This window comes from Garra rufa, chromosome 17 (assembly GCF_049309525.1).
Source record: "Garra rufa chromosome 17, GarRuf1.0, whole genome shotgun sequence".
Classification (NCBI taxonomy): domain Eukaryota; kingdom Metazoa; phylum Chordata; class Actinopteri; order Cypriniformes; family Cyprinidae; genus Garra; species Garra rufa.
The window spans coordinates 13,450,887-13,476,686 of NC_133377.1; the positions used below are offsets into that span (position 1 = coordinate 13,450,887).

The 25,800-nt window shown below is 38.3% G+C and overlaps 1 protein-coding gene across 1 annotated transcript; it reads left to right on the forward strand.

Moving 5' to 3' along the window:
• The first annotated feature begins 11,894 nt into the window (after positions 1-11,894).
• On the forward strand, positions 11,895-23,807 carry LOC141289685 (E3 ubiquitin/ISG15 ligase TRIM25-like). The gene is made up of 7 exons (XM_073821852.1): positions 11,895-12,336; positions 12,463-13,178; positions 13,502-13,597; positions 14,011-14,244; positions 14,346-14,493; positions 14,582-14,641; positions 22,490-23,807. Exons 2-7 carry the CDS (start codon positions 12,609-12,611, stop codon positions 23,053-23,055), a joined length of 1,674 nt encoding a protein of 557 aa, XP_073677953.1. The 5' UTR covers positions 11,895-12,336; positions 12,463-12,608; the 3' UTR covers positions 23,056-23,807.
• Positions 23,808-25,800: the final 1,993 nt, after the last annotated feature.

The following is a 25,800-nucleotide window of genomic DNA, read 5'->3' on the forward strand; positions in this document are numbered from 1 at the left end:
TCATTTTCGAAGTAGGCTACTCTAAATTATGTCAGTGATTCTCCGATGTTAAATATGATCAATAATTATTTTATTTCGATCTACAGTGTAATAAAAGTTAAGAAAAAGATTAGCCTATAGCCCTAAATATTAGAGACTACAAGCTAATTCCTTTTTTCTTAACTTTTATTCTTAAAATTATCAAGAATATTAAATCAACTTAATAGGTGTCACAGCATACAAGGAGGCAGAGATGGAGGTAAGTATAAAATGTAAAAAGTAAGTTTATTGACAGGTTGGTAAGTATATTGAAGCAGGTATTGAGGTGAGTATTCTTATCTGAGAAGTTCCAGAGTTCGTGTAAGTAGATCCAACAGGATAAACAGGTAAGCATAGAGTCCAAGACAGTCAAAGAGAGAGTGCGATCGCAGGGATGTGATCTGTAGATCAGACAACGAGGAATGAACCAGTCCGGGTATATATAGGGGAGAGGTAAGTGGATTCAGGTGTGTAATCAGAAGTCAGGTGACTGTGACAGTGTGTGTGTGTCTTCAGTGGGCGTGGCTGGTGGATCTGGTTGTGGTAGAACTCTGACATTACCCCCTCCTCCAGGGGCGGCTCCCGACGCCCCTCTCCGACGTCGAGGGCGACCTCGACCATGAGGGGCAGGACACTCTGGGTGGCTCTGATGGAAGTCTGTCAGAAGTTGGGGATCGAGGATATCGTCTCTGGCCACCCAGGATCTTTTCTCAGGCCCGTACCCCTCCCAGTTGATAAGGTATTCCAGGCGACTCCCCCGACGTTGGGAATCCAGGATCTCTCTTACGGTGTAGATTGAGGGTTGATCCAGGATCTCGGGAGGAGGGGTCTCAGCTTCAGCTCCAGGGTCATCTGTGGCAGAGGGAAAGTAGGGTTTAAGGAGTGAAACATGGAATGTCGGATGGATTCTGTACCTGGGTGGGAGCTGAAGCTGATATGTCACTTCATTGATCTGCCTCAGGACCTCGAATGGACCAATGTAGCGGGGACTCAGCTTCCGGCAAGGTAACCTGACGTCTCTAGTAGATAACCACACCTTGTCTCCAGGTTGGTATAATGGAGTGGGTCTTCTACGAGCATCGGCGAATTCCTTGTGGCGTCTGATGGCTCGTTGGAGGTGGCAGTGAGCTGAGTCCCACACTCTCTCGTTCTCTCGGAACCAGTAGTCTACAGCTGGAACATTCGTGGGTTCCTCCGTCCAGGGGAACAGCGGAGGCTGAAAACCGAGTATGCACTGGAAGGGGGTTAATCCGGTGGTGTCCTGACGTAGGGAGTTCTGTGCATACTCGGCCCATGGGAGAAACCTGCTCCAGCTGTGTTGGTCTGCGGAACAGTGTAAGATTGTAAAAGGGATTAATTACACATATAATTTATAATTTAGCTCAAAGGGAAATCGAATATGATTCAATAGGGAATTTGAACAGAATCGCTGTTTTACGGCTGTTCAAGAGTCGACCTGCGATTCATTCACAAGCCGTAACAGAAACTCTGCGATGGATATTACTATCCAGAATATAGTGAAAACACTATATATTAGCACAGTAGCAAAATCAGCAGTTTAAGACATTAACTTGTAAGCACAAAACACAAGATACTTATCTTTTCTAATAAAAATATGATTTTAATGGATAAACCTAACACATACAAACTAAACTAACATAAACACACGCATTCACACAGGTTGCAGAAAGAGAAAGTGAGGAAAGAATGAGTTTAAAGGAATGAAAATATGAAGTCCCAAGTTATAGCAATATGTAATTGCTTAGACCTGAACAACCCTCAATCACTTAATTAACCCTCGTATTGAGTCTCTCAAAGAGGTTATTAAACTTTATATCAAAATGCACCAGTTTAGTAAGATTCTGGAGGTTACTTGCGCGTTGCCTTTGGGAATTCCTTTGGTTGCGTCGCTTCAAAAAGGGGGCTTTCCCGAGGTTGCTGATTGGTTGGTGGTCGGTCAATGTGATGTCTTCTTGGGCGTTGGCTGGATATGAGAGTTGTGCGTGCGCTGATAAAGTTCAGGTCCGCGAAGACGTTTAAGTCGGTCGCGGCTTGCACAAACTTAACTAGACACGAAACTCTCAACGGAAAGAAATAAAAAGTATTAAAGTAAAAGATAGAAGTGTGGTGATCTCCTCATGTTTCCTTTAGATGAGGAGGCTGGCATTCAGGCCAGGCGGCGTCGAGACGCGGCGGCGCGAAGCACGTGAAGAGCGTTGTAAGGAGTAAGAAAAGTTGCAAGAGATAAGAGAGAGATTTGAGGGTGTCCTTGAGTTTTTAAACTCAGCCTTTGGACACCTCCCAAAATGATGTCTTGACCAATTAGAACATTGGCTGAACTCCGGTGGGCTGCTGGTTCCACCTTCCAAACCACAAATCACAATGTTATCTTATTAGTCCCGTGATCCCAAATTCCCGCTCTTTGCAGAGATAAATTTGGACATGATTTCTATAACAAGACTATAATACATTTCGCAAAGAATTGAATTACAGGAACATTTTGAGAATGCGATTTCCAACTCAGACATATCAAACATCAATATAAACCATTAAACTATTCAATAGTTATCAAAAGGGACATACACAATGAGTGATTAAAACATAATAGACAAATGTATGGGTTACATATATGAATAGGAAATTATGCAGAGAAATTATGAGTTGCTCATGAGTCCTTTAAGCATAATTTTGGGTGCATATGTATATATGCATATAGGCAGTTTCTTGTGCCATACTGTGAGGGTCTGTTCTCTAAGCTGGGAGGTCAAAAGTTTAGGGAAGGAATTTCCGTTGTGTCCTGTGTGTGGGGGAAAACCAACCATATCGCTAATGACTTTAATCATGTGATGTTCAAAATGTGCATCTCTTTGACCATTAATCTTGGTTACTTGCTCCAAATTTGACAATCTCCTTATTCGAAGGATTTGATTATGAAGAAGTGTCTTTGTGTTAATTTTGCAAGTTCTTGGTTAGTTAGGTCTGCTTCAGGCTGGCGTTCTGGCGCCAGGCTATGAAACGTCAGATTTATGACGGGGGCCTCTTGTGGAATTTTAGTGTGTAGATGTAAAAGTGTTTTAACTTCTGATCGAGTCTCCTAAATTGTCTGATTCTCGCTGAAATACTACAACAGTATGACCGGAGGTAACGTCCAAGCTCTTGGATCTTTCTCTCAGTCTGGCCGTTGGTTTGAGGGTGGTATCCTGAGGAGAGATTAACAGAAACACCAAGTGACTTGAAAAATTACTTCCAGACGTGGGAAGACCAAAGTGACGGAATACGTGCTGGAAGAGTAATTCCGCGGTGTTCATAGCCGTGGGTAAGCCTGCCAAGGGGATGAACTTGCAGGACTTAGAGAATCGATCCACTACTACCAGCACGCAGGTGTTACCTTCAGAGTTAGGGAGGTCCATCACAAAGTCTACCCCGAGGTGGGACCAGGGTCTCTGCGGGATGGGTAGTGGCACCAGCTTTCCTGTGGGCAGATGACCAGGAGTGTTAGAGGTGGCACAGACTGAGCAACTTTGGACGTACCTGATGACATCTCGGTTCATACTGGACCACCAGTAACGAGATTGGATGAGCGAGAGGGTCCGTCTGCTACCTGGGTGTCCAGAGCCCGGAGATTGATAAACTGTGTCCAGAAGGTGTTGACGTTGGGAGCTGGGTACATAGATTTTACCTTCTGGACATTCCGGCGGAGCAGGCCAAGAGAGTGGCTTCTTGGATCCAGGTGTCAATATCCCACTGGATGGGGCTAACAATGAGGTTGGTGGGGATTATGTTCTCTGGTTCGATAGCTGCGTCGTTGGAGAATTGTCTGGATAAAGCATCGGCAGGTATGTTCTTGGATCCGGGACGGTATGTAATCTTGAATTGAAAACGGGTGAAGAATAATGCCCATCTGGCTTGACGGGGGTTGAGTCGTTTGGCTTCTCGAAGGTACTGGAGGGTCTTATGATCAGTGATGATAGTAAACGGATGGTTAGCCCCTTCCAGCCAATGACGCCACTCTTCCAAGGCGAGTTTGATGGCGAGTAACTCACGATTGCCTACGTCATAATTTTGCTCCGCCGGAGACAGTTTCTTGGAGTAGTAGGCACAGGGATGGAGGAGAGTGGAGTCACCAGCTGCTTGAGACAGCACTGCTCCGACGCCGATGGTGGATGCATCTATCTCAACTACAAATGGCAAATCGGGGTTGGGATGATGTAGGAGAGGAGCAGTGCTGAAGATCTTCTTGAGCTGTTGGAATGCTTCGTGGGCAGAGCTGGTCCAGACCAGGTGTTTAGGTCGACCACGTAGGAGGGAGGTCAGAGGTGCAGTGATGATGCTGTAATCCTTGATGAACCGGCGGTAGAAGTTGGAAAATCCAAGGAATCGTTGAAGTTCTTTGACAGTACTGGGTTTGGGCCATTTCTGGATGGACTGCACCTTGTCCTGGTTCATTTGCACACCCTCGGGACTGATGTTGTAACTCAGGAACTGAATGCTAGTCTGGTGGAACTCACACTTCTCAAGCTTGAGGTATAACTGATGTTGACGTAGGACTTGAAGGACCTGACGGACGTGCTGGCGATGTTCAGCCTGGTTCCGGGAATAAATCAAAATGTCGTCAATATAGACTACCACAAATTTATGCAAGAATTCCTGGAACACCTCGTTCATAAACGTTTGGAAGACTGAGTGACTGATGGACAAACCGTACGGCATAACCAAGTATTCGTAGTGGCCAGTAGGTGTTATAAATGCTGTCTTCCACTCGTCTCCCTCACGAATACGAACGAGGTTATATGCACTCCGCAGGTCCAGCTTGGAGAAAATGTGAGCCCCACGGAGTTCCTCGAGGGTGGCAGGAACGAGTGGAAGAGGGTATGGTTGTTGAATTATCTGAGAGTTAAGCAGACGATAATCAATACAGGGACGGAGACCTCCATCCTTCTTACCCACGAAGAAGAAGCTTGAAGCAGCTGGTGAGGGGGATTGACGGATGAATCCTTGCTTCAATGCTTCCTGGATGTACTCCTCCATCGCCTGGCGCTCCGGGTTGGACAATGGGTAGATGCGTCCTTTAGGTAATTGAGCCCCAGGTAGCAGGTCGATGGCACAGTCCCATGGCCGGTGGGGAGGAAGATGGGTGGCAGCTTGCTTGCTGAATACATCCTCGTAATCCATATACTCCGCTGGGATTTCCACCCTGCTCACAGTCTCAGGGCTTTCAATCTTGGTAGATGCGAGGGTCAAAGGAGCAGAAACTGGAGAAGGTAATCGGGTAAAACAATTCTTCAGGCAATGTTTACTCCACCCGATGATGTCACAGGGGTCCCAGCGGAGTTCTGAATGGTGACGATGGAGCCATGGACGTCCTAGAATGATGTCAACAGTAGAATTCTCCAGTACCAGAAACTTGATCCTTTCTTGGTGAAATAATCCAACTTGTAGTGTGATAAATGGTGATGAATACCGAATCCGCCCACGTCCGAGTGGTTTTCCTTGGATGGTCTTGACAGAAAGTTCAGGACTATGGCGGTAACGTTGCAGACGAAGGAGGTCTATGCATTCTTGTGAGATGAAGTTTCCAGATGAGCCTGAGTCAAGTAGGGCAGAGACACAGAGATCTTGTTCAGCAGTATGAAGTGTAACAGGTATGAGAGTCAGATGAGCAGTTTCAATGTCAGATTGGATAGTACTCACCACTGGACGTGGGGGTCTGACGGGACAGGTTCGAAGAAGATGACCAGCTTTCCCACAGTATAAGCAGAGTTTGTCCTTGATTCAACGTTGGCGTTCCGGCCATGACAGTCGTGTGGAGTCAATTTGCATAGGTTCTGGTACTGGAGAGCAAGCTGCCACCATAGCGGGCTGAGGAGCGGTTTCAGATGGCTGGCAGGCGTCTAGACGCTGGGATACCCGTGTCGCTCGTTGAAGAAAGGTTTCCAACCCGATGTTATCATCATAGATAGCCATGGCAGCGCGGATGTCTGGGTGGAGACCGTGACGATAGGCACCCAGCAGCGAGGTTTCATTCCAGCCGCTAGCCGTCGCCAGCGTTTGGAACTGAAGGGTGTATTCGAGGATGGATGATGAGCCTTGTCGCAGTCGAAACAGTTGATCAGAGACGGTGAGTACATCTGTAGTTGTACTGAAAACCTCAGAGAAATGACATGTAAATTGCTCAAAGGATTGTATTATGGGAGTATCGGCCTTCCATATTGATTTCGCCCATTGCAGGGCTTTTCCGGTAAGTAGAGAAATGAGAAATGCTACCTTTGACTCTTCCGTAGTGAATTGCTGTGGTTGCATCTTGATAAACAGTTGGACCTGAAGCAGGAAACCGCTACACTCAGCCGCTTCTCCCGAAAACGTGTTTGGTAATGCCATGGGACTTCCTGAGGCAGATGGCGGCGCGGGAGGTGGTGTTAGCGCCGCTTTGAAGGCCTTGATGAGTTCGGTGAGTTGATCTGGTGCAGGTGTTTCCTCGTTGTCCATTATGTTGTAGGTCTGATCTTCTGTCACAGCATACAAGGAGGCAGAGACGGAGGTAAGTATAAAATGTAAAAAGTAAGTTTATTGACAGGTTGGTAAGTATATTGAAGCAGGTATTGAGGTGAGTATTCTTATCTGAGAAGTTCCAGAGTTCGTGTAAGTAGATCCAACAGGATAAACAGGTAAGCATAGAGTTCAAGACAGTCAAAGAGAGAGTGTGATCGCAGGGATGTGATCTGTAGATCAGACAACGAGGAATGAACCAGTCCGGGTATATATAGGGGAGAGGTAAGTGGATTCAGGTGTGTAATCAGAAGTCAGGTGACTGTGACCGTGTGTGTGTGTGTCTTCAGTGGGCGTGGCTGGTAGATCTGGCTGTGGTAGAACTCTGACAATAGGCTAGGTCAACGACTTTTCTTATACAAACATGACGAATGCACTTCAAAACAAAGTTTTCATATATAAATTCAGGAATCACGAATATGACAAAATAATATTATTTTAATATATATATATATATATATATATATATATATATATATATATATATATATTAGGGCCGGGACTCGATTAAAAAATTTAATCTAATTAATTAGAGGCTTTGTAATTAATTAATCGAAATTAATCGCATTTTAATCGCATATAAATATTTGACCTGAGAACAGTGAGAATTAAGATTTTTACATGGATTTTTAGTATACCATTGAATAATGACTGAATACATAAGCTTAAGCAACAAAATATTGTTTATTTTTGTTCAACCAAGTCCAACAGACCAATGCAATATTGCCATTAAGTGTAGCAAGAGGCACATTCTTTAACAAGTCTTTCATGCCGAGAACTCTGCTCTTGTGTTTGCTTAATTATGCATTTAAACGTTAATGACCAAACCTATCATTATAAATGTTGCTGCACATGGAATATAACGCCGATAACATTTAAAAAATATTTTTTATCAGGTTACACACTGATTATTTATCACGTAAACCCCTTTCTCTACCTGTCCGTTGGTCGCGTATATCCTCCATGTTTGTAGTTTTTTAACACTTTTTATGCGTGTTTGTAATTCTAATCGAATCCTCGTTCACGGTGCAGTGTGTTGCGGGCAATATTAGCTGTTAAGAGTGTGCATTGATCGTTAAGTAGTAGACCATCCGGAAATCTTTGGAATAATTTTTTAAACATACTACGATTTGGGACATACAATACTATTTAGGACGGACGCAGCTTGTCTAAACGCTAGTTGGTGCTCCAGTATAATCGGTCCGCGGAATCTCATCCAGTAAGAAACGTTCCGCGGTGCAAAACTAAGTGCAATTAAAATGCGTTAAAAAATTTTAACGCGTTATTTTTGTGTAATTAATTAATCTAAATTAACGCGTTAAAGTCCCGGCCCTAATATATATATATATTAATTGTATAGCTGTAATAGTTGTTAATAATAGGAAATTATAGTGCCTTGAATTTATTATGTAATGTAAAGAAAAAATACAGTTTTTACCTGGAATTCCTTTTTAATCCCTGGTTTTAAACAAGCATAAATTTCATAATTAAGGAAATTAAACAGACCTAGGCATTTTAAAAGACATAGTGAAATGTGTCTAATAATTCCAAAAAGAAAGAGAAACATTGGACATAATCAAAATATTCGAGACATTTATTAGGAATACCATTTTCTTAACAATTAAGATGCTGCATGTGTTTCTAATCGAAGTGTGCGTCTCTCCCTCGACTTTCCCAACAAAAATCCCAACCCTCTCAGAAAATACATAAAGCTGACATTACTGAGCTGTATGCATTTAAAAGTAGCCTATTAAAATGGTACAATGGCATTGCTCAGTTCAACGTGTTGGGAAATCGGGCATTTTGTCCCACGTCAGCATTTATCCAACAGTTAATAACGCTCAACATTCAAAAGGTAAATATTATTCAGCCAATAAAGTGTAGGTCTATGTAATTCATAGAAAATTGTGTCTAGTACTATATAAATAACAAAGGTTTAATTGGCATCTTTATTTCAAACGACCCGCCCGACCGCGACCCGAATATCATTAAAAATATTTTTGGATGACTCATAACCGCGGGTGACCGCAGGCACCCGCTCATTTCGGATCAACCCGCGCATCACTGATGTGTTGTCGGTGAACTAAAAGGTGATAGTTCATCTTTATTACCTTTTAGTTCACCGACAACACCTCTGCTCTGACCAACAGCCACTGAACAAATAATCAGCTCCCAGATGGGTTCGTCACTTTTTGAGGTCCCACTGAAACATTTCCGTTGTGCTCTGTCTTATTTGCAGCGCTTTTTTTTGTGTTTGCAGCGTTTTTTGTGTGTTTGTAGCGCTTTTTTTGTGTTTGCAGGTTTCTGTATTTGTGTTTGCGTTGCGAGGATTTGCAGCGCCTGTGTTGTCAAACTGATGAAGATGGTTTTTTTTTATTTGTTGTCGTTTTTTTCTGTTTGCATGTGTTTTCATAAGTTGCAGCGCGTTCGGCTCTCTCGGCCAAAAGCTGTAAGAATTTAACATGTTTAAAAGACAAGGTAACACTTTATAATAACTTTAATTAATAAATCATTAACAAACATAATATGTTTAACAAATCATTAGTCAGTAAATATTTAAATAGCTACAAGTACATGTATGAGATAGGATTTATAGGATATGTAAATGAACTAATGAACTTATGGAACATTGCATAATAATGAATAACAGATCATTAGTTAAAATAAAATTAAAATGCTTATAGATGTTTAGTTAAATAATAACAGTTCTGTACATGGACATGACATACCATGAGTCTCAAACACCATCGTTTCCTCCTTCTTGAAAAATAGGCCAATTCCAACATAACAGCGACTATTACGTAATAATCTCGGGATCATTAATAGTCACGCCCCCAACATTTGCATCGCCCAATCATCAGACGTTCTGCGGGTAGGCTATTGTGAAAAAACAAAGCGAGGACAATAGCGAAAATGGCAGTTCACGGGAATGAATGTTATGTCCCAGGTTGTGCAGGAGATGTTAAGTGCAGGGATGGTTTGGTGTCTGTACTCAGAAAGGCACAGAAAACAAATAACGCGTTCTAATAAAATAAGGCAAGCCACTGAAGGAACACGGTTAGTGTTTTGCTAGCAGTAGCCTGTTACATTGCAGTACATAAGATTTCACTTACCACATAAACAGAGTAAGGAGAGATGACTGCGCAGATGATGGCGAATGATTTACAGATCCTGAGCATCACTAACAAGCATCTAAACTTGTAAAATATGTGCTAAGTACTGCCCCTGTAGTATAACGTTACAAAGAGCACGTGCAATTGCAAATCTCAAAAGTGAAAGTAAAATGATCGTGCATTCAAAACAGACCCCCATATTAATAGCGGCTAGGGCTCCATGATTAAATATATATTTTCCCTCATGTGCGACATTCTGAAATGAACCGCTCTGTGAAACAGCCAATCAGAGCAGAGCTCATCATTATTATTCATGAACCTTCCAAATAAGGTATTAACAGACCATTTCATTCTAGGGACAAATCCTAGGGTTGTAAATGGACCTGTATAACCGTTTCTGGAGAATTTTTGCCCTTTCCTATGCCATATACATTCTATGTAGATATCACAGAACAATTTAAATATTCTATCAATACATTCTATGTGTGAGGCGGTCATGGATTGATCCGGAGACGTTGGATCCATTTGCAACGATTTTATTGACACAGGCAGTGTAAACAGGTGAAAGTCGTCAACAGCAGACAGATATAGCGGAGACAAATCAAAAGGGTTGTTCAGAGTCCGGGCAAGAGGTCGGGGCAGGCGGCGATCAAATAGGATAGTCCGAACAACAAGCGAGGGTCGATAAAGGGCAGGCAGAGTACGTTCACAGAGTCGATAAACAGCCCGGTTGGCAACAGATAGACAGTCCGATGAAAGAACGCTCAGGATTGCTATCATGACTAAACAAAACTTCGCAAGGAAAACGCCGATGCGACACTGCTTAAAATGGCCGCCGGGGGAAGTGACCCTAGCGACCCGGAACTGGAAGTAAGCGCGCCAGGTGCGAGGATTATGGGAGTTGTAGTGCTAAAAGTCCGGTGATGGTTCCCACTGGCGGCGGTTAGAGGGAGCCACAGAGACCGCATCGGTGACACTATGGCACCTTTAAAGTAAATTAAAACAGTTATAGATGTTATTAAACGTCCAATTCAAATATGATCATGCCCTTTAGGGATGTCCCGATCCGTTCACGCCGATTTCCGATCACGTGGTCGCGTTAACCGAAAATTGTCCGTCATTGACGGAATTTGTTGCAATGCTCCAGTGTGGCAACAGAGCACTTGCTCCAGAACTAAAACGAAACTGTTACTACTCTTTTGCCTTTTGCTATGCGTTTGATTACGCACAGGCGCAGTAGTACTAAGAAGCTACAAGGATCTATCGTGCCACATTAAAGAGCACCAAAACCATATTTATTGCTTGAATTTCCTAATGAAATTGAATTTGAAATTTGAGACTTTTTTTTCATTGCGATTTATTGGATGGGAGGCGCACTATGTACTTGTTAGTCATCATCTGAAAACAGCATAGACCAATCAATGTCACTGCGGGGTGTGGTGTTGAACATGAAAAGTTAAGCAGTCTCATCTGTTCTCTTCAACATATTAAAAATTAAAACGTGAACAAAAATTTATGCAATTAAATGTGTTATAATATACTATAAAATGAAAATTAAAATGATGGGAAATAATGAATTATGACGGAATTTTTACGACACTGTCCGTCAAAATGACAGGCAATGTAACAGTCTAACGCAACCTCTGGTATATATATTCTCATTATTTTTTTTAACACATCTATAGTTATGCGGTGGCACAGAGTTAGACCTCTTGACTCCACACAGAAACACAGCAAACACTGTGGCACTTTTATTTTTTTATTTTAAGTTGAGGTGCTATTTGTTTTTATATTAGACTTTTTTTATATTTACTGTTGCACTATTGTCCAGAAGTGAAGAATTTATGTAATTTATTACTTGATTGTTCAAGCTACCTCACAGAAATGCTCTGTTTGTTAAATTGTTGTTGAATGTTAAAATAAGGTGAATTAAATAAAAAAATATGGAACATCCTGGATCTGTTTCTTCACTCTTCTTTATTCTTTTTTTATGTATTATAGAATTATCGGATCGGGACTCAGTATCGGCAGATACTCAAAATCAAATGACTCGGACTCGTACTCGAGGGCAAAAACCCTGATCGGGACATCCTTAATGCACTTTATAAAAAAATACAGATTATTTTAACAGATTTTATACTGATCCACAGCTTATTTATTATTAAATGCTTACAAATGCCATTATTGAACTGGTTGTTGGTTAAAATGATGATTAAATGATTTCTATATTATCCAATGCACTTTTTTTACATTTTCAAATGTAAAAATTTTAATTTTAAGCACTTTCATACCATGAATTTGTTTTGCAGTAGGAACCCATTGCAGTCCGTTGCCAAGCCATAGTAGGGTGCCGGATTGACCATGTGACTGGCAACATAAACCTGGTGAAAAGAACCGGTGTTGTGGGGAATGATGGTGGTGACTGATGAAGCTGTGTGTCCAACAAGTTCTCAGTGGAGAGAATTGATGGGCTCCTAGAATGGGTTGGGATTTGCTGGATTTATACTGTCTTGGTCTGGTCTTCTGTCAGACAGGTTAATGAATCCAAACAAACTTCATTCGAAACAAAGTGGGGAAGGTGAAAAGCAAGTGAGGATGGTGCAAAGTGGAACTGGAGGATGATGAGCCCACCTCAGAGCAGTGCTGAAACGAATGCCAGGTAAATTGCACAGGAAACACTCACAAGGCAAATCACAATTGAAAAATCACTCTACTCTAAAATCTACAATCTGTTAAAGCCTGTATCTGTATGTAACTGAAACTTATTGGATGGTTGCATCATCAGTGAACATGCAAGAAAAACAAGATTTGCACACGTCTCCCAAACTGAGAACCAGGAAATTATTGAACGTCTTTGCAATTCGGGGAAAATAAAACCAAAACCAAGCATTTAGCTGCGTTGTGCCTCTGTCTGTGAGTGTGTGCAGTGAAATGGCTGAAGCAAGTGTTTCAGCAGAGCAGTTCAATTGTCCAGTGTGTCTGGACTTGCTGCAGGATCCAGTGGCCATTCCCTGTGGACACAGTTACTGTAAGAGCTGCATTACACACCACTGGAATCAAGAGGATGAGAAGAGAGTCTACAGCTGCCCTCAATGCAGACAGACCTTCAGTCCAAGACCTGCTTTAGGCAAAAACACCATGCTGGCTGAAGTGGTTGAGAAACTGAAGAAAACTGAACTCCAAACTGTTCCTGCTGGTGCTGGAGATGTGGAGTGTGACGTCTGTATTGGAACAAAACACAAAGCGGTGAAGTCCTGTCTGGTGTGTCTAAACTCTTTCTGTCAAAATCACCTTGAACAACATGAGAATCTCTTCAAAGGAAAGAAACACAATCTTACAGAAGCCACTGGATGCCTGCAGAAGATGATCTGCCATAAACATGAAAAACTGCTAGACGTTTACTGCTGTACTGATGATTGTTGCATCTGTGTGCTCTGTATGGTGGATGAACACAAAAAACACAAAACTGTCTCAAGTGCAGCAGAAAGGACAGAGAAACAGGTAACGATATTGCATGCTGATTCTCTCTGTTGCAAAACTAAATAAATCATATTTCAGCAGATCTTAACTTTGTATTATTAACAGCTGTAATAGTTTTATATTTATGTAAGACAATTATAGACAAATAAAAGTCATTGGAAGTAAGAGTGACAATAGAGACATTCAGCTACTATAATAGGAACTTATTCATTGACTTTTGTTGTGGTTAAGCATGTAATTCATTCAGTTTTGTGTGATAAAGATAAAGGCAGTAATCAGACAGACACTATTTTAACTTTCATTTTTAGTCAATGCATCTTTCTGTGACTGCTTTGGTCTTACAGAAACATTTGGTTCAGAAACAGAGAAAATTTCAGCAGCAAATCAAGGAGAGAGAGAAGAAGCTACAGGAGCTGAAAGAAGCTGTTGAAGATCACAAGGTGAGTTTTGAGAAGAAGAAGCATTGGTTTCATACACTCTTAAAAATAAAGGTGCTTCACAATGCCATAGAAGATCAATTTTTGTTTAAATGGTTCCGTAAAGAATCTGTAACATCTGAAGAACCTTTCTGTTTCACAAAAAGTTATTCGTGGTAAAAGAAGGTTCTTCAGATAACAAAAAGGTAAGAAAGAGATGGTTCTTTAAAGAACTTGACTCAATGGTTCTTTGTGGAACCAAGAATGGTTCTTCTATGGCATCGCTGTGAAGAACCTTTTAAAGCACCTTTATTTTTAAGAGTGTACTCAGATACGACTCTTCTTTAGTCAGTCAGTGAGGGTGATTTTCAGCCCCATTAAAGCACAGTAGACTGTGTGAGCAGCAGTAAGAGCTGATTGTAATGTGTGTCCTGCAGCGCTCTGCACAGACAGCAGTGGAGGGCAGTGAGAGGATGTTTACTGAACTCATCCGCTCCATTGAGAGAAGACGCTTTGAGGTCACACAGATGATCAGAGATCGAGAAAAGATTGTAGTGAGTCGAGCTGAAGGTCTCTTGAAAAAACTAGCGCATGAAACTGATCAACTAAGGAGGAGAAACGCTGAGCTGCAGCAGCTTTTACAGACACATAATCACACCCATTTCCTCCAGGTAGCACCAATACCATCAGTCCTTTCATTACTGTGAGCTTTTACAGACTTTTATTCTGTTTTAAATTTATTTTCTGATTGTTTGCTTTTGTATCTGTGTAGAGTTTCCCATCGCTCCCTGTTCCTCCTGGGCCTCCAGACCCCAGCATCACTAATGGTTCTTTGGATACTGTAAGAATATCAGTCTCTCAACTGAAACAGAAACTGGAGGATTTCTGCAGAGAAGATTTTGAAAAACTCTCTGGAAGAGGTAAAGTTCTAGAAACTCATTAGCATTATATTTATCAATCTGGTTATTTTAAACAGACAATGTATGTCATATACGTTGATTTCCACAGTGACATGCATCCAGATCATTCCCACTCCAGAATATGAGAGCAGGAAAGACTTCCTACAGTGTAAGTTACTAGAAAAAAAAAACACACAAAATACTGGATTGTTATTGATAATAAAAATATATATTATGCTTATAGAAAAACATCCACTTATGATCAATGATAAGTCTGTTTTTTAATGAATTTTTCAAATATACTAAGAAGATACAGTGAGGGAAAAAATAATTTGATCCCATGCTGATTTTGTCCGTTTGCCCACTGACAAAGAAATAATCACGGTATAATTTTAATGGTAACAGTGAGAAACAGATTAACAACAACAAAAAAATCCAGAAAACTGAATTTCAAAGAAGTCATAAATTGATTTACATTTAAGTGAGTTAAATAGGTATTTGATCCCCTACCAATCACCTCCCAGGTCTCTTTAATACATGTAAAAAGCTGAGATTTAGGAGCACTCTCTTAAAGAGTGTGCTCCTAATCTCAGCTTGTTTCCTGTATAAAAGACACATGTCCACAGAAGCAATCAGATTCCAAACTCTCCATCATGGCCAAGACCAAAGAGCTGTCCAAGGATGTCATGGACAAGATTGTAGACCTACACAAGGCTGGAATGCAGCGCCCGCAAGGTCCCCCTGCTCAAGAAAGCACATGTACAGGCCTGTCTGAAGTTTGCCAATGAACATCTGAATGATTCAGAGGAGAACTGGGGGAAATTGTTGTGGTCAGATGAGACCAAAATCGAGTTCTTTGGCATCAACTCAACTTGCCATGTTTGGAGGAGGAGGAATGCTGCTATGACCCCAAGAACACCATCCCCACCGTCAAACGTGGAGGTGGAAATATTATGCTTTGGGGGTGTTTTTCTGCTAAGGGGACAGGACAACTCCACCGCATGAAAGGGACGATGGATGGGGCCATGTACTGTCAAATCTTGGGTGAGAACCTCCTTCCCTCAGCCATGGCATTGAAAAGGGATCATGGATGGGTATTCCAGCATGACAATGACTTAAAACACACGGCCAAGTACAAAGTAACAAGTAATGCAACAAAGCAACAAAGTAATGGCTCTAGAAGAAGCAAATTACGGTCCTGGAGTGGTTTAGCCAGTCTCCAGACCTTAATCCCATAGAAAATCTGTGGAGGGAGCTGAACATTTGAGTTGCCAAACGTCAACCTTGAAACCTTAATGACTTAAAGAGGATCTGCAAAGAGGAGTGGGACAAAATCCATCCCAGTCGGCGCCAATAGCCTTGTGGTTAGTGCGCCGACATATAGCCCAACTGTGCTCATGGCGACCCGAGTTCGATTCCCGCCTCGAGGTCCTTTGCCAATCCTGCTCCCCTCTCTCTGCCCATTGATTTCCTGTCATCTCTCTACTGTCCTGTCCATTAAAGGCATAAAAAGCCCCAAAAATATATATAAAAAAAAAAAAAAAAAAAAAAAAAATCCATCCTGAGATGTGTGCAAACCTGGGGCTGGATTCACGAATATCTTCTTAAGAAATAAATTAAGAAATTTCTTAAGATAAATTCTAAGAAGTTCGTAAGAATGTTCTTAAGTGCAATTCTTGAAAAAATCTTAAGATATTCTCAAATATGTTCTTAAGAACATCTTAATTTCTTTCTTAAGAAAAAAAAATGATACATCTATCTGAGTAAATACATGGCTGAAGACGCATTTATAAACACTTCAACGTCGACAGTAGCAACTCGACAAAATCGAGTCAGATAGGGAGTTTATAAATAGGGATTTAATAAAAAAATAAATAAAAATACGACATAATCTTTGGCCGTATTTAGCGCATGTGCAGGACGCGTTTGCTGTAGCAGCGCACACACATAACGGAACCCAGCCGGCATTTCAACGTTGATTCACCGTTGAAACAACGTCAGGTACCATGGTTGGATCAACGGTGAAAAACCTTTCGGATTTGCAAAAAATTTCAACGTTGATATTCTGACGTCTTTTCAACGTGGAAATAGCAACGTTGATTCACCGTTGAAATCGCGACTTTGTTTCACCCTCTTACCTTTCGGGTTATGGTCATCTGTCGACGTTGAATCAACGGTGAAAAACCTTTCGGATTTGCAAAAAATTTCAACGTTGATATTATGACGTTGATTCACCGTTGAAATCGCGACTTTGTTTCAACGTCTTACATTCTTTTCAACAACAGTGAATACACAACTGTACGTTCTATTAGAACCAGCATTTAGATCAACACTGTACATACATATTAGTAAAAAATCAAATGATTAGAAGCATGGGTTGACTGTCAACTTCAATAAACACATGATCAATATTATAAAACAAGTTTTATTTTGGAAACATACACTGTATAAATCAAAATAAAAAACCTGTCAAAATCATTTTACAAAAACAATACAAATACATTAATTATGCTCACATATTATTGTAGCCCAGGTTGTGATGAATACAAAGTAATTAGACTTTAGACATAATACATAACCAGTCAGAAGTTTTCTCACAGTAAAATTTACATTTTTAAAGTCTCTTCTGCTCACCAATTCAAAGTACAGAAAAAAATGAATAAAATATATTTGTACTATTTAAAATGTTTTTTTTTTTATTTGAACATATTTGAAAATGTAATTTAATTATGTGATGTCAAAACAGAATTTTTATCATCATTACTCATGATCCAGTCACATTAACCTTCAGAAATCATTCTAATATTTTTATTCAAGAATTATTTTAGTTTTCTTTGATGAACTGAAAATTAAACGATTGATCTGATATAGAAATCTATTGTTATATTATGTCTTTATCCTCAATTTTGAGCAATGTAAAGCATCCTTGCTAAATAAAAGTTTTGAAAAGGATGTTTTTTTGTTTACAAATGCTTTCCATTTCAAGTAAATGTTCATCTTTGGATCTTACTATTCATCAAAGAATCCTGAAGATAAAAAAAGACAATCTACTGCTTATTGATAATAATGTTTCTTGAACAGCATATTAGAATGGTTTCTATGAGATCATGTGACACTGATGGAGTAATGATGCTGAGAATTTAGCTTTGATCACAGGAAAAAATTACATTTTAAAATACTTCAAATGATATTAAATATTCTTTTAAATAATACTAATATTATTAAGCAGAAGGAATTTAATAAAAAATATTTTAAAAAAAACCTTACTGTTCAAAAACTTTTGACTCATAGTGTATTTTTTTCAGATACTGAAAATAAAAATAAAAAACAGACAAATGTCAGGGTATGTTTAAATCCCTAGACCCCAGAAGGTTAAAGACTCAAAAAGTTTTTGTACAAAAGCATGCATATTTTGCACTTCACTTGCAAGAGAAACCTTTTTTGACTAAAACCACTTGATCTCTTATTTTGGTGGTTAACTAGTTCTGTGAAAACAGGTTTACAGATGTGTAACAGGTTTACATTTGTGCAGTGGAAATGGGTATAAGACTTTGAGAATGGAACCTGCAACAGACACCATGTCAGTGGTGAAGGGATATAAAAGCAGTCACATTAACCCTCATGTGGTGTTCATGTCATTTTTGACGGGAGATTTTCTTTTTCCTGAAAATACTAGTTAATGTTATCGCATTGAACTGAAACTTAGTGACTTTGTTCACAGAGACTATAACAACTTTTTTTGTGTTGTTTTTTTCACCTTGTTACCGGTCAAAAATGACAGGCCTACACAAAATAGCTTATAAATCACTTGTTATGCTATATTATCACCAAAAATTGGATTCAATCTTTTTATCAACTTGTTTTCTTTCAATTAGGACTGGTTTTGTATTTCATTTTCAAACGGTTTAATTGTAGGAGTCATTTATCCAAGCTCCTGGTCATTGAAAGTGAATGGGGGAGACTGAAAATTAGAGAAAAATTTAGTTGTCAGGAGCATGTTTATCATGTTCACATATGTATATGTGGATACATGTATGCCACACACACACACACACACACACAAACTATTTTCTGAAAGAAACATTCTTTTTCACAGGGATACAATTTTTTTTAAAATGCTTTTGTTAGTCATTTGCATGAGTTTACACAGAGACCTGGTGTTTGTCGTTTTGGTTAGTTCATAATTTGAAAAACTGAAAGAAGTGTTTGATTTGTGTTCTCTATATGACAGCGTTAATGTGTTCTTTCTTGTATGTCACAATGGTTAGATTTGTCAAGGAACAGCACAAGTGTTACTGTGCACCCCTTTTCTCAAAATAAAAGCATTGCAAAATATAAGTGCTGTGTTTTGTGATCTTCTACATTAACTTTTTAGTGGCCGGTCATTTTTGAGCAAGAACACCACAAGTGTGACACTGTGCCATTTTATACAAAATAAAATCATTTCAGTTAAACATTAAAGTAGACTAGTGTGATCAACAGTGCAGTTTTTTTTTTTATATTTTTCTCAATATTGCCAAAATTTTTAACAAATAATACTTGATTCACTCAAAAATTGAGGTGCATAAGCTCGGATAAATGACTCCTACAATTGAACTGTTTGAAAATTAAATATAAAACCAGTCCTAAATGAAAGAAAACAAGTTGATACAAAGATTGAATCCAAGATTGGGTGAAAATGTGGTTAAATGAGTGATTTATAAGCTATTTTTATAGGCCTGTCATTTTTGACCGGGAACACCACAACTGTGACTATGTGCCATTTTTTACAAAATAAAAGTTTTTCAAAACAAACTTCCTGGTGAACCATTAAAGTAGACTAGTGTGATCAACAGAACCAATATTTTTTCATATTTTTTTTTTTCATATTTCCAAAATTATTCACAAATAATGATTTTTTTACTTAAATTACATGCCTACTCTCAGATAAATGAGGCCCACAATTAATTAGATGCAAATAGAAATATAAAACCAGTCCTAATTGACAGAAAACAAGTTGACAAAAAGATTGAATCCAAGATTGGGTGAAAATGTGGTTAAATGAGTGATTTATAAGCTATTTTTTATAGGCCTGTAATTTTTGACAGGGAACACCATAGGTGTAATAGGATTTTGAACACCACATGAGGGTTAAAATTCTTTACGCAGGAAATACCTTAAATGAAATGTATTTATTATTTTAAGCCAAAATGTTTCTTCAAATTATGCTAAAAACAACAGCCTTGTGCATATAGCATGGTTGTGCTTCGGGTGATCCCTGAAAGAGTCCCAGCTCTGTGTCCTTTCTGATGCTGTCCCCTCCTCTCTCTCTCTCACTTTTGTGCTTTCTGTACTGTCCTGCATAAACAAAAAACACCAAAAATAAAATTTCATAAAATACCAACCTTGATACCGTTGAATATCTTGTTAACTGAAAACACTTGATACAAAACAGATCTTGTACAATATTTTTACTTTTACAGTCCAATAACAGTGGAGTTGGAAACTAAGTGCACAACACTTCATTAAACACATTTTGATGTATTCAGATTAAAGTTTAAAACAACATGGCTTAAATCACAATTCTAACTAAACAGTGTATATAGTGAAACAAGTAAAATCATATTGAGTACATTTATATTAAATTAAATAAACCTATAACAAAAGATCAATGAATCTCTACCAGAAATGACAGTGCAAAGATGAACAATTCCTTACCAAACTGCCAATAAACTGGATCCTTAATGACTCTACAAGGGGAAAGAATAAATGGTTTACTGAAATTTTCTTAAAATGCTGTTTTTAGTTTTATACCATTCCTTTAAACAATCTTAATTCATTTAAATTATAAAGACATTTGCCGTTATATGATATACAGAAAAGAAACAAGGTATGTCATCTTTAGGACTGTTATAGGATTAAAATGTAAACAGACCAGCAGTAATGCATGGCATTTATATCGAAAAATGTTAATGTCTAAAAGACAGACATTAACAGATACTAGTAACACACAACACCAGATATATCTACGACCAGATGAGCTAATATTGCTAGCGCGCTAAATGCGATTAGCATCTAACTTTTGCCGTCTGTAATCATAAAGCAGCACACACGAAAACACACTCAAGTATTTAACTTCTGCAGGTTACATGTCCTTTACCAATTTGTTAACTCTTGTACTATTTTTGAAAGGTAATAATAAATACTTATTGTCTTACCTGATTTAGCCAGTGCTGTATGTTTTCAGAGACTCGCAGCTCACGTCTATTTCCTTTGTTTTCCGGTTTTTGTTCTCCATTGGGATTTCACAATTCAAATTCGCTCAAAATAAAAATTTAACAGGAAAATATAAGATAATTCGGGACCAACCGAGTAATTTCGGTGAGCAGCAGCTCTCGCACAGTCTATGCAGCACACAGCCTCACAAGGAAATGCAGTAACGGTCAAACTTTTTTAAACTACGAAGGCCCGCGCACTGCGCACAGTTTCACCTGTCAGTTTCCTGAATGACAGCCAGATGAACCAATCATGATCAAAGCAGTAAGGCAAAACAACCAATAGGAATTGTTTCAGCATGTGGTGAATACAAAATGTATTTGGTTTTATTGTTGGTGATGATAATTATATTTTAAGTAACATATACACTTTTATACATTTCTTTGTATGCTGAAGACATGATCTTATAAAAAAAATATGTTGATTTATAAGTTAATCTTGTTAATTATTTGTATTAATAATATTATAATTTAAACACTTGCTTTTGAAGGTATATATAACCGTTTAGCATTCAAAGTTTTTTTTAAAGTTGATTTACCGTTGAAAAAACAACCGACCTAATTTCAACCAAATTTCAACGTTGAATTTGGGTCATGTGTTGACTAATCTTCAACCATTTAGCATTCAACGTCACATCAACGTTGTTTCACTGTTGAAACAACAACTGACCTTATTTCAACCAAATTTCAATGTTGAAGGTCGGTCATGTGCCGGCTGGGAAGCGTTCATTCAGACGAGGCAACAAAATACAACACAAAAGTGAATAAACTGATCGCCAAAGCTTAAGACAGACCCTTTAAAAGTAACGGTTCAAAAACACGGCGCATTAAAAACATGAAGCCGAGCGCCAGACACGGTCGTGACGAAAATGTGCGTGCTTATGATTATTAGGATAATCTGCAGAAACCGCGTTTTGATGACGGCAAAAAGTAGGGTCATACACAGGCTAATCATGACAGATCATTGTTTACATTATCAGTCATTGCTGTCACTTCAGCGAACTCTTGCTCATCTCTAATAATAGTCCTAATATGTATTATATGTAGCTAGTAGTGTTGCAATGCTTAAATATAACAGTTAATTTGAAATAACCCAATCAATTAATTAAATAATTATTACTATTTGGGATTTAAGACAAGTCTCGGGCTATCCTAACTTTAAGAAGTTATTTACGATGGTTTTTAAGAAGATTCTTTTCAAGAATTTGAATTTTCTTAATTTTTGTCTTAAGAACAATCTTAAGTAAAAAGATAAGAATATTCTTAAGATGATTTTTTTGGGAATACAAAATATTCTTAACTTTTTTCTTATTTTAAAAAATAAGAAGAAAATGGCAGTTAAGAAGAAATTTCTTCTTAAGAATGTTTCGTGAATCCGGCCCCTGGTGGCCAACTACAAGAAACGTCTGACCTCTGTGATTGCCAACAAGGGTTTTGCCAAGTCATGTTTTGCGAAGGGGTCAAATACTTATTTTGCACATTAAAATGCAAATCAATTTATAACTTTTTGAAATGCATTTTTCTGGATTTTTTTGTTATTCTGTCTCTTACTGTTCAAATAAACCTACCATTAAATCTATAGACTGATCAATTCCTTATCAGTGGGAAAACGTACAAAATCTGCATAAAAGTAAAAATAAAAAATAAAAGTAAAAAGTTGATATAAAGATATCTATATGAAAACAAACAAAGATGCATTTAATATGTTTAAATCATTAAAACTACAGATTTCGGTTTCAGACAATGTTTTTTGTCTCCATCAGATTTCTATCGGTTTACTCTGGATCCAAACACAGCGCATAAACACCTTTGCCTGTCTCAGGGGAACAGAGTGGTGACTTACAATAAAACACTCCAGGACTATCCTGATCATCCAGACAGATTTAGTTTTTGGCCGCAGGTGTTGTGTATTGAGAGTGTGCGTGAACACTGCTACTGGGAGGTTGAGTGGAGTGGTTATTATTCTGTGTGTATATCAGTGTCTTATCAGGGTATAAGCAGAAAGGGATGGGGTGCTAAGAGCAAATTTGGAAGTAATGATCAATCCTGGTGTTTAATCTGCTCTCCTTCCAGTTACACATTCTGTCAAAACAACAAACAGACTAAACTCACTGTAGTATCCAGCTGCCGTAGAATAGGAGTCTATGTAGATTACAATATCGGAATTCTGTCCTTCTACAGCGTCTCTGACACAGTGGACCTCATCCACAGAGTCCAGACCACATTCACTCAGCCTCTCTGTCCTGGGTTTAGGTTTATCTTTCCATTTGTTAACAGATTATTTGGATCAGATGAATATTCAACAGTGAATCTGTGTGACATAAAATAGATGGCCCAGAGATTTGCCTAAAATGGGATTTGACAAGTGTTGCTGTTTAGTAACAATACACACTTGTTGATGTAACAAATTATTAGATTGACAAAAGATAAGAGTAAAAGTCTTTAAATCTTCAGTAGACAGAATATTGCATTTATATGTGGGATTGCTGAAATATTTTATTCCTGTATACATATTTACATTTCTGTAATTTAAATTCACTGGTTCTTGGTTGCAATGATTTGGAATATGGCAATAACACATACTAGTGTCTTATTTTGAAGATTATTACTGAATATAAAAATTAAATACTCTGCAATATTAACTCCTCCATTGATGTTCAGTCATTGTACAAGTAGGATGGTTGGTCAGCTGTCTAAAAAAAAAAAAAAACAGTGACGAATGCTGCATTATATTTTGTAGTATATTTACATATATTTTTATTTAATTATATTAGAGTATATTTTAAAGTGATATGACAATTCTGTAATTATTTACTCACCTTAAAGTTACAAAATCTGAATGATTTATTATTATTATTATTATTATTATTATTATGTCTACTGAACACAAAAGAAGATATCCTGAAAAATGTTGGCAACCAAACACTTCCACAGAATTTTTTCCCCTATACATGTTCTATACTTTTTTGTTCTAACAGTTTTTTCTGTATTTTCCCCCTGTTCTCACTTGTATACTAATGTAGCTTACTCTAAATTGTGCAAACATATTATGTTTATGATTTACTTGTGATATTCATTGTGAGTTGCTTTGGATAGAAGTATTTGCTAAATGAATGAATAAAAAAATGTATTAAATAGCGAGAACGAATTTTTATGTCACATATGGCAAATGTGTGAATATCTGAGAAATATATCCTACTGAAGTCCTGGTTTGCAGTTGCAAAGTTAATTTACTTTAAGAATATCATTCAGTCATTCAGCTGGGATGCATCTGTTAGCTATAAAGTTTGAAATGCCTAAAAAATGCATTTTCAGTGACAAGCTTAAAGAAATCAATCCATCAGAGTATGACTGGTAGTGTAAATGGATCACCAATTTAAATAGTTTACTTACATATTGAAATGTTTCAATTAACTGACAGAGATTACCAATTAACAATTAACAATTTACCAGAGATTAAGAATTATATAAAAATGTGATAATCACTAGTGCGACCAAACAAACTGTAGTCAGAATAGGCGTGGAACCCTCTTTTAATTGTAAATAATACCGCCAACAATTTAAATTTGAAGTAATGGTAGATGATGATTTCACTAGCTACATTTCGCCACACAGCCACACATTATTAACGTTATCTTATTCATTTACAATCGAGCTAATCCTCCGGAGTAGTTACAATAATACACTGACTAAAGGGAACTATAACTTTGTTTAAAAAAAAAACACACAATCAATTTTAGAGTGCATTTCACGTTTCTTTTTATAAGTATAATGTTACAATTATCAAAACCCTTACCTCACACTGATTCAGCAGCAGCTTCTTCTGTTATCTGTCAGTCGTCCGTTAAAATTTGAATTGTAGCCGCAGGAACCAATTTAACCCAACGCTGGTTTATTAAAAATAACCCAATGATGTTTAAAAAAAAATAACCCAACGTTTTAGAAAATAACCCAACATAGTGACCCAATATGTGCAACCCATCTATTAATTTTTAATGCATTGTTTTTTTATGAATATTATGATTATTCAAAGATATTTCATCTCTTTTCTATATATAATCTTGTACTACGCAAACCAATTACAGTCACATTTTCTGTCATGATTGTTCTTGTTAAATATTTAAAGTCCCCCTGAAATCAAAATTAAACTTTTTTGGCTTTTAGTATGAATATATTAGCCTTAAGATTATCTATTAGCTAATGTGCTTCAAAACAAAGACAAAATTTGCATTTACAAGATATGAGCATTCAAAACTTACAGTCTCGTCACTTCCGCCAATATGAATCAAGGATTTGGATGATATCACCGTGCACTTCAGTTTCTACTCAAACGTTCTGTCCAATCAAATACTCTCTAGAGTCCGTAGTGTCCCGCCCCCTACACAGAGACGCAATACACGGAGCAGATCATATGTGCGATCGGCATGTATTAAACTACACAGCCTCAGCATGATTATGATCACTATTTCGTTTTAGCAAGAGTTTCATATTGAATCTGTGGGTGATTTATTAGTCTGTCGCTGTCATAACAACCTTACAAATGCGGCTTTACTGAGCTCAACGGCTCTGGCCGGAGCAGATATAAATGGAACGCTATTGGCTATTCAAGATAAGTGGGCGGGGCTGGGCGATATGTTTTTGTTTCAGTTAAAGTACGTCACCACATAGAAGAACGCTGCGTGTTTCAAGGCACTTCAGTGGACCTTTAAATCTTTCCCTGAGCTTGTATGTGTTATAAGTTGACGTGCTGGACGAACGAGACGAGAGACAAGGAATACAATAAACACTATTTTAATATTATCTTCTGATAAACAGGCAGGAACACAGATTACTTCCACACACACAGGACATGTAACGTTTAAAGACCGACATTCAACTCAAGATACAAACAGACTTATAAAGGGTAACTAATCATTAAACACAGGTGACGGGGATCAGGGCAAACAAGGGCAAAACCAAATCACACAGATCAATGGGGGAAGACAAATGGGAGAAACCAATGACATAAACTGACAGAACTGTGACAGTATGCAATTATAAATTCTGCAGTAATTATAATAAAAAATTACAGCTG